This window comes from Phaethon lepturus, unplaced genomic scaffold (assembly GCF_000687285.1).
Source record: "Phaethon lepturus isolate BGI_N335 unplaced genomic scaffold, ASM68728v1 scaffold20783, whole genome shotgun sequence".
Classification (NCBI taxonomy): domain Eukaryota; kingdom Metazoa; phylum Chordata; class Aves; order Phaethontiformes; family Phaethontidae; genus Phaethon; species Phaethon lepturus.
The window spans coordinates 73,971-84,509 of record NW_010527273.1 but is presented as its reverse complement, the minus strand read 5'-3'; the positions used below and the strand labels follow the sequence as shown (position 1 = coordinate 84,509).

At 36.9% G+C, this 10,539-nt stretch overlaps 1 protein-coding gene across 1 annotated transcript in view; it reads left to right on the top strand.

Moving 5' to 3' along the window:
• The first annotated feature begins 885 nt into the window (after positions 1-885).
• PHF20L1 (PHD finger protein 20-like 1) overlaps positions 886-10,539 on the top strand; it is a 54,090-nt gene continuing 44,436 nt past the window's right edge. The window contains exons 1-3 of the mRNA XM_010283343.1: positions 886-986; positions 9,459-9,630; positions 9,780-9,864. Coding sequence (XP_010281645.1) covers positions 904-986; positions 9,459-9,630; positions 9,780-9,864 — 340 coding nt within the window. The 5' untranslated portion in view covers positions 886-903. The remainder of the gene's footprint in view (positions 987-9,458; positions 9,631-9,779; positions 9,865-10,539) is intronic.

Sequence of the window (10,539 nt, the reverse complement as noted above, 5' to 3'; positions counted from 1 at the left end):
GAGCCTGACTGGGGAGGACCCCTTTGTGTCCTCTGCGCTTGGGGAGCGGCCCGGGCTTCCTCGAGCCGGCCCTCGCCTCCGAGGCAGTTGGCCCCATCGCGCTCTGAGCGTGGGCAGGGGAGCCCCTCTCAGAAACGGGGATCCGGCTGCCGCTCCTCTGGCGCTCCGGGGCGAGCAGGCTCCGGCCCCGCAGCCCGACAGCCTTGCACCTCAGTAGGCGTGCAGCCTGCGGCCCCAACGGCAAGGCAGTCTGTGCTTCGGGATGGTAAAGGGGGTACATCAGAAAGTCACGATCATCGCGAAAGTAGTGGGGCAGAGAAGCGATAGTGACAATTATCAAAAAAGCATTAAAGGGCACTGGTGAATGAAACTTACCTAGTGCTGTGAATGAGACTTGAGAGTGCATAGAAAGGCTGAAGATGGCTTTTTTTGTTTGTTTATTTTTGTTTCTGCTAATTGCATCTTACCTGTCCTTTAGGCTATGTTTATCTTTCAGTTTCGGTTCTTGGTAAGGTACATTTTTCTTGGGTTTGACCTTTTCCACAGCAGAGGGGAGAACACCCATTGACTCTAGGTAACTCTTAAAATTATGCTCCAAAGGGGTGTGAAGGAATTGCAGTGTAGTACAGTTCCAGAGATGAGCACCAGTTTATTATTTTTCTTTATCCTGGGACAGAAAGAAATCTGAATAAGAATACATGAATTTTATTTAATGCCTCCTTTGGGCCTTGATTATACTTCTGAAAACTAAACAGTTAATGGAAAGCCAAGGTAGAAATTTCACATTTTTTTTCCATCCTCTGGAATATATTTGCTGTCAGGGACACATTTTAGATGACAGTATGTGTTTTAATAATTTTTTTTTTTTTTCCTCCAAAGGTAGTAGAAAAAGAAGATACCAAGATGAGTAAAAAGCCTCCAAATCGTCCTGGAATCACCTTTGAGATTGGTGCTCGTTTGGAGGCACTGGACTATTTACAAAAATGGTATGGAAGACATTGTGCAGTCTATCTTATAAAATTATAAAAGCAAAATTATTTTGTGTGTATTGTATGTTCTGATGTCCAGTTATAAAACTGAGTGCACTTATTAATTGGCCATTTCACATGTGAACTTTATGAATTTCTACATAAGATGTCTGTTAAAACTATTAGCTCTTAGGAAAATATTCTGTCTTCAGAAACTGAACTAAACTTTTCTGTGGGTTTTTGTTCGTTTGCTTTTAGTTGCTTGTGCCACTGTAGTAAACAAAGAGCATTTCCAGAGTAGGGTGGAATGCAGTGTCACGTGCAAGATGATAGGTGTGCTAAGGTGGCAAACTTCTGTGACTAAAGACTTCTTTTGTTTTAGTTTGAAGGCATACATGCAAATTCGGTTTGTACTCAGTTATCACACTTTATAGGTTCACAAAACTGTTTTTAAAAAAAGAAAACGTCTTTAATCAGAGTTCAGGGAATAGGTAAGTACAATTGTATCAACCAGTTGGAGGAATGAAGTGCTTAAAACTGTGAGTCTGCACTACCCAGTCATATTTTGAGTCAAATTATATTATGGTCAAGGCTATAAAATGGAAATGTTGCACACAAAGGCCGTGCTACACAGCATATGTATTGTGAAAGGAGTTACTCTTTTGAAATAAATTGTTAGTCAAAATTTTATTAATGCAAGTGGGCTAATTTCATGATGTATGCCGGCCATGCTGTTTTCAGTTCGGAAAATCACTGGTTTTGTTGAAGTAGGTGACACAGGAAGTTGATATTTCTACCCAGAATTTTTTTTTGTAGCTGCTCTCTGATTAATTAGGGTTAGGGAGTGTAGAGGCCTGTACATGCTTTTCTGTTGCATTCCTGGAGGACTGAACATGTTCATGTAAATACCTGATCCTGATAACTCCAAGTTATGTGACAGAGAAGTCAGAGTATTATTTACATGTTTACTTCAGTAGTTATATGCTCTGTATAAAAAGTTGAGTTAAACTTCTTTATCTGTAGAGCTTTGATGTTTTAATTACAGCAAAAATACTGTTGTGTTTTCTTTAAATAAATGGTCTCTAAAGGAACAGTTCTTGTTCTTGTCTATTGCTGTAGAGTGGGTTTTCAACAGAGTGATTCTGTAACTGAATGCTAAGATCACGAAACTGTCTGCGTAGTGCTATAAAAATAATAGAACTATTCATAGCATTTCCTGTGACTAGAAGTAATTGGTTAATGTAGCTAGATAACACTAATACGTAAAAATAGTTTCAGCTTAATGGTATCAAAAAAAATCACAATATCCAGTGTGTAGTTTGTATCAGATCTGCCCAGCGTTTTCACAGGGAAGGGTTGCGGGTAGGTTCTGGACTACTTGTCTAGGTTTGGCCTTGTCGGTCATGGGCCCTGTTGCAAGCTCTGCAGCTGAGTTGCATGGTATTATCAGGCAGAATAGAATTTATTCTGAACTTTCTAGGAATTGATTCATCATCTGGACCACCATGTAGAACAGGTCAAGTTTATATGCATGTAAACTTCTGTGGTGCCATATACAGGAGCAGAAAGTCAATGTTAAAATTTTGCAGTTAAAGTAGCTCTGAAAACAGGACTCTTTCAAATGAAATGATATTCATACACATAACCCAAGAGCTTATTAGAGAAAGCCTACTGTGATGTTATTATTACGGTGACATGGGCTGGAGTAATAATCTATGTGACCTTTTTTTCCCCTTAGCTTTCTGTTGCATAAGGGAGTGGTGGGCTGCTTTTTAAATTCTTTCTATATATAAGCTGTATGCATTCCCCTCATCTGCATGCAGAAATAGAACATACTTCAGAGAAAATAAAGTTGCTGAACTTACATGAAACCTCTTTATATTTTCTAACAAAACCAAAATTAAAAAGCAGTAGTATTGCTTAGCTCAGTCTTTCTACAAGCAACAAATTGAGAACACTTAATGAAAAATAGCCTTTGATTTTTTTTTTTCCCCCTCTCCATATTTCTGAAAGCCTGCTGTTATTTAAAGACCTGGTGTTCATGACCAATTAAAATGTGAATGAAAAAAGGCTTCTAGAGGATGGGAAAAAATACAGTCAAGTTCTGCTGTATTTTTTTGCTTTCTGGGACACTACTGTAGGTCTCAAATTTCCATCTGTGTAGTAGTTGCTGAAATTCATCTCATGGAATCTGGTATTCTGTTTGAATTTTGTGAACTTTGGAGAGGTTATTGTGTACCTTGACTATATATTGCTTAAACCCCTTGTAATTCTAAATAAGGAAGTTTTTGCAGGCAGTGTTTGGGTCACTGGTATCATTTGACAAGTATGATAACTGAGTAGAAGAAAACCTGGTCAAATTGATTAGCAAAGACAGGCTGTCAATGAGCGTGTTTATTTTTGTTTTATTGTGGAGGTAACTATAATTGCTTCTTTATCAAGTGAAAAACAGTATACTGTTGCAGGGGAGGTCATCTTACATAATGAATTTGTGCCACTTGTTAAATTTAAATTCACTAAAGCAAATTATGAAATGCAGCTCTAATCAAAATGAATGTGATCATCTGTCAGCAGATAGTAAATGAGATGGGATTGACTGATAATAGAAAAACATTAAATATATGTATGAGATGATCAGGGGACTGGAGTATATGACCTGTGAAGAGCGGATGAGGAAACTGGACATGTTTAGCTTGGAGAAGGCTTCAGGAGACCCACCAGTAGCCTTCCAATACCTACAGGGTATCAAGAAGACTTAGCCAAGCTCTTCTCAGTAGTGCATGGTTGGTGAACAGGAGACAACAGGCACAAGTTGAAATGAGAGATTCAGGCTAGGTTGAGGAGAATCTTTTTCCCCATGGGGCAGTCAAGCAGTAGATCAGGTTGTCCAAAAAGTTTGTGGAGTCTCCAGCATTGGAGGTTTTCAAGACTGGGCTGGATGAAACTCTGGAAAACCTGGTCTGGTCCCATAGCTGACCCTGCTTTGAGTGGGAGGTTGGACTAGAGGCTTTCTGAGGTCGTGTCCAACTCAAATTATTCTATGATCTTATACAAAAACTGATACATGTGCACATACTCCCTCATGCCTGTCACTGACAAAGTAAATGGCATAGCAGTAAAACTGCACATATCTGCAAGTATGTGCCCATGTGTAAGACTGGTTCTTAAGCTGTTAGCTCTCACAAGTAGGACACAGTTTCTGCAAGGTTGGTGTGTTTAAAGATGCATGTCTTCCTTTTTTTTTCCTGTTTTTTTGTATCCTTTGTGGCTCTAGCTCTCCTGGTTGTCCTGTAAGTGCCAGATACCACTTTGAAAAAAAACTCAACCAAACAACTGTTATTTTTGTGAGACCATAGTCTTTATTAATCTGCTTGATCAAAACTCTAAGTTCGGTAATGAAGTAAGTACAGATATATAGCCCTTGTTGCAGTTCTGGAATGGAAACAGCTCACTAAAATAGGTTAGTTATCAGAATAGCAGCTCTTTTGTCTTGGTATATTTGATGATTGGGATGGATTCCTCCTTCCCGCCCCCCAGTATGGAGGAAGCTTGTTTCCTGTAAGATGCTGGGGAATCTTATTTTGTACAGTCCTTGCTTTGGATTTCAGTTGACTGGGTTACCTGGCAGCCAGGTATTTGAAAGGACTGTGAAGACTCTGCTTTATATTGATACAATACAAAATATATATAATAAAAGGTGGGGAGTTAGAAAAAGATTTTTGCAGATACCAGAAGACTATTTGTGAAGAAGTCAGAATGGAGGGTATTTGGTTTTACATCCTCTGTGAGGTAGAAGGAACCTTTTATACCATTATTGTGAAGGCAGGAACTATATCAGTTTCTACACTTTGTAGGTGCAAACTTGGGCAAAGTTACTAACATTTTTGCATCCATTTTTACAGTTTGAAATAACTTGTCCCACCTAACATGGTAATTCACCACTTGTTGGTCACTTTTGAAGGGTCAAAAGGAAGATGATGATGTAAAAATGAAAAATATTGTCTGTGTGGCCATTAATATTTGTTGAGTGCATTGGAGAAAATGTTTTTTTTGTTGTTTTTGTACCCTGTCAAGAAATGAAAACTGGAAGTTTCCCATTAATTTTTACTATATGAATGTTGGAGCATTATTGTTGTCAGACCAGTGCTTCATGGTGTAAATTTTGTAAGCCATATTAAATTTTGCAGCTTTACAAAAATGTTGTATAATTCTTATGGGTTAGGATCACTGGAACATGAGAATGGAGAGCATGCAGTAGGTAAATGGGCAGATACCATCACCTAACAATAGTTTTCCTACTCTCTAAGAAAGAAAAAAAAAAAAAAAGAACAAACCAAACAAAAAAGAGAGACTTTTTTTGGGATTAGTAAATACTATTTCCAGCATGCTATTAAAAAAAGTGCACCCAAAACTTGCAGGTTATTGTTTCTTTTCAAAAAAGAACACTTTCATTGTTGGAGTGCGGTGGTCTGGTGTTTGGTTTTTTTATCTACCCCCTCCCCCCGAAAAGTAAAGACTTCTTCCTCAGTTTTTTAGAGTGTATTTTTCTGGTTTGTGCTGAACAAATGTTGGCACATCTGTTTGTATACCAAATTAATTTTGATCCATTGATGTGGAGTATTTGTTGGGGGCGAATGGGGAGAATTAACCTGACTGAAAGGTTGTTGGGGCTTAGACATCACTACACTTCGGTACTGTAGAGTGATGTTTGTATTCCCCTTTGTAGTGCTTCTTCATAAGGCCTACTTGTAGCTTTGCAATGGAAGGGACTTCTAAATAAAATTTCTCATGTATTAGATGTGATCATCTTTATGTTAGTATCTTTTCAGAATAAATATAAATATTGCACTTGGCCATAGTAAAAGCTTTCCTGTGTGCACTGTTACTAGGATTCTTAAGGCAGATTAAAAAATTCACGTTGCCATTTTATCTTTTATTAGCAGGAGTTTCATACCTGCCTTTGAAATATTTGTATAATTTTGCAATTTATGAAACTGGCTATTTTCGGTAAAAGTACAAAGACTGTAACACCAGAAAAATGTTTCTGTGCAGTGTAAAATTTGCAATAGCAAATTCTGCAATACGTATGCTCTGCTCTTTTCCACTGTGGGATGAGTATTGTGAAATATTACTGTTTATACATATTTGTGGCACATTGTGTGGATAATTTTAGTGGATATTGAGGGTAATATCTTATTGCTAAATCCATACAAAGTTAATTTTGGGTTGCCTAATAACCAATTGCGTATAGCTTGGGTGGTTCAGAGATCTGCTAAGTCTTCCATCTCTGAGGACTGGAGTTGAGTGCAGGTTTTTGCTTTATTCATCTTGCAACCACTGTCTTGACATACACTGAAGAAACATAAATTATTGGAATAAAGCCATTATGTGCTCATGATTCTTATAAGAATAACTGTGGAAAAATCAGTATCATGGACTTCAATTCAGAGCTGATAATGACATTTTAAAAAGGTTTTGGTGGTATGAATTGTATTTATCAATGAGAAATAAACCAATAAGCACCTGGTGCTGCATTTCCTCTGAGTGATCCCTACTGAGATTTAATATTTTGCATATCTTCTTTTATTAACTGATGCTAGCTTTGCTCTTTTGTGTGTTTTTTTTTTTTTCCGTATGTATTAACATCTTGATTCTTGGCTTGCTGAGTTTTTCTTAAAAATACCGTCATTTTTACATATTTGTATGTAAACTATAGTCTGTATTTTACTTCCCCCTCTTACTCAGTTTTCTCTTTCCAGGACAGCGTACCATATTTTACCAGTTTATCCCTTCTGTTATCTTCTACATGCAGTGCTTGGAATGGTGACTTTGCTGTGAAAGCTACCAGCCGTAACAACAATAAAAGTGTAACAAGGGAACTGCTATAGCATAGTGCTGTAATGGGAACAGAGTATTTGTGTTGGAGATGCGTAGGAAAAGGAGGATTCTGTCTTTTGGCTGATGGTCCCTGAATTTTGTAAAATAACTGTAGTTTTGCATCACTCCCTGGCTGGCATGGGATAAACCTGAAATTTCCAACTGCAGTGAGAAGAGCACCGTCATTCTTGTGTTGCATGTTATTTACTCAGCTTCAGCGCTTGTGCACAAGCTCTCAGTTTTGATCGCTACGAAGTAAACTTCGTGTCCTCTTGCTTTTTCTGGTGTTTTTCCTTCCGTCTGTCAAATGCTTTCTGTGTCATTCTTTACTTCTATTTGGAACTCTTTTAGGTGACATCGTTACTCATACATTTGCTGTAGTAACAGTAAATTTACTTTTTCCTTTGCTTTGCTACTCTTCCTGCTTATTCGGACACTTGGTATCTGAAATTGGAACACTTGGGAAGATGAAAAAAATAGTAAGAAATTTTATGATACAATTCCTAAATGTAGCAGCATGTAAATTTAACTAAAGAAAGCATCGTCAGAGGCAGGGCTTAGGAAAACCGAAAAAAATTAGCCAATTAGTCTTGGCTGACTAATTTTCTTGAAGGCTTGTTCAAAGTTAAACCAGAATGCTGATGATGGGGTTCAGGTTTTGACCTACAAGTTTTACTTTGTTTTGATACAATATGTCATCAGTTTCACGGTTCTTATTAGGTTGTTTGTTGTCAGCCTACTTGAGAGGGGAAAGGAGGTTGATCTTGTTGTTTCTCTGAAAGAAATCCCATGGGGTTCTTCTGTCTTGGAAAAAAAATTTGGTTAGTAGGGTGGCAAATGAGAGTGCAATTTGAGGCTATGAGATTGTTTGTTTATTCTTTTTAAAGTTCAGTGAGAAGAAGTTCAGAACTTAAAGAATGGCTATGAAAATATTTTGCATTTCAGAAATGTATGGATGAGACAAATGCAGTAAGAGGTCGGACTGTCTGCATTCTGATGTGAGGGTGAAATGTGACTGAAGTGGTTGCAGTATTAATGTAGAAAATCGGAGGGATTTTTTTCTCATTCAGCAAATCCCAAGATACTTAGATGTTGGGAAGCTGTATACATCACTGCAGCTGGAGAAGTCTGGAAAAATGAAGGAGTAAATTGAGATTGACACCTTTTGTTTTAATGCCCTGTTCTAGTCACTAGGAAATAAAGCAAGCCTGTACTTGCTGAGAACTTACATTTTAATCAGAACATAGTGTTAAACACTCATTTATAATCACCATCAGTATTTTGGAGAGAAAGTTTTCAAAATTGAAGATGTTGACTGGGTTCTTGTATATGTCAGTGTGCGTTTCTAGCTGATGGAATTTGCAGTAGGACTGGAAATCGGTTGCTCAAGCTCTGCTTCCTTGCTGTTGCTCCACAGTAGCACTTTGTTAGAAAAACAGGTTGGCTCTTAATGAAAGACAGCTGCCCTTTTGTTGTGGTCTTTTGTTTTGGTCTTTTGTTTCAATACATGTTTTGTTAACTTCAGACCCTCCCTAATATAAACTCTGGAGAAAAATTGATGATATAATTAACTTGTTTTTTTAGGAGTTTCTTTGCGCTTTTAAATCCATTTCCGTACTTTTGTGAAGGGCAGAAGCAGCTGAATTCTGCCTCATTCCAGTTTTCTCTGCATTTCATACAGTGGAAATAATGGGATCTCATAATTTTGATGGAAGAAGTAGTGTGACAAAAATCAGTTTGTGCCTTGCTCCCCTACTACAGTTTTGTGAAATGTCTCACTTCGGTGAAACAGAAATAGTAAGACTGAACAATAATTGCTGTTACAAATGTATTCTCAAACTTTATGTTCCTAAACTACATCTATGCCACACCCAAAATTAGATGCCTAAGACTTGATCTGGTTGTAGCTCAGTCCTCATTAGTTCTACTGAGCGCATACAATGTTTGCTGAGAGTAAAACCCATATATTAATTAAGACTGACATTTAGTTTAGTGCATGTGGAATTACAGAGAGATGATTGCTAAAAAAATAGTTACTATGAATCAAATTTAATGGCAGTGAAATTGTGGAAGCTGATCTATAAATTAGTAAGCATCTTAGATTAAGTAAGAGTGTTCTGTTGACTTCTGGGTTTGATTAGATGGTTGGATTTTTCTAGAATCAATGGTATAGTTTGATGAAACATTTCATATGATAATAGTAATGAATATACTTCTAAAACTATTTTATAACCTTCCCATCCCCAAGCAAACACACACCGTTATAGGATTTTTCTTTAAACAAACACAGGTTTTAAAACTGATAAGCACAAACTTCTAATGCCAATTTCAGGTTGTCTTCATCTGGGCGTTTGAGGTTTAAATTTGTGTATAATCATCTGACTAGGATAAAGCCGATGACATATCACTGATATGTATAGATAACTCTTAAATTAAATGTTACCCTACTACCAATTTAGTAACTTCATGTTTTTCAGACTTGGAGATTTCTCAGTACAAGGTGTTTGTATAACTTTCTGTATAGTCACATAAGATCTGTTGTATGCAGAAAAAAAAAAAAAAACACCCCTGGAAAAAGCTTTGGGATTTATCAGTTTACATTTATCATTCGAGGTATCCATCTCGTATTGAGAAGATAGATTATGAAGAGGGCAAGATGTTGGTCCATTTTGAACGTTGGAGTCATCGCTATGACGAGTGGATTTACTGGGACAGCAATAGGTTGCGACCCTTGGAGCGACCAGCATTAAGGAAAGAAGGGCTGAAAGACGACGAAGAATTTGTTGTAAGTGGCACATTTATTTTGTCTTTGACTCTTTTTAAGCTGTCCTACTTGTTTTCCTACATTAAATCTCTCTAGCACATAATGCTTAATTCTTTTTAGGAAAAAATCTAAATTATTAAAATATTAATGACTAAATTTGTATAAAATAGGATTTTAAACCTGGAGAAGAAGTCCTAGCTCGTTGGACAGACTGTCGATATTACCCTGCAAAGATTGAAGCGATTAATAAAGAGGGTATGTATTTATGTATGGTCCATTAGTAAGGACTGTTTGCATATGCTGTGCTGTAGCTGTAGTCTGCTTAAAAAAATGACATGCGAATACAGTTTTCCTCACTGCCTCAATATTAACTGGAAATGTTTCTATTCTATCAGATTTAATAAGAGGCTCATCTTTTATCTGTGTGAAAAAAGAAAATTTTGATTTCTCCTGGAAGACAAAATGGTTAATGTTTCCTCAGTGATGAGAAGAATATCCTGTGGACAGTGTTATAAATACTTTGTACTATTGTTGATTTGGGCTAACAATATGTTTAAATTTTTGTAATTGTTTTAGGAATGGTAGTTCTCTTCAAAGTTCTGTTTATTGGAAGAAAACAATGGAAATGGGGAAATAATGGAACAAATTAAATGCAATACTTCACAATGGGGTGATATTTCTAATGAACATAAGTAAAAGTTGAAGTTTTTACTGTAGTTTAAAGCAAATGAGGAGTTGATTGTGAATTGAACTGTTTCCCTGCTGTGACAGTTTAAATATTACATGGTTCTTGAAATGAATTATGAGGGAAAGTGACACAGTAGCTTAAACATGCTTGAAATCGTCCAAGTTGACAAATAACAGCAATATAAAAACAGAGTTTCATTGAGGCCGTCATTTATTTTTCTTAGAATTCATGGTCCTGACTGT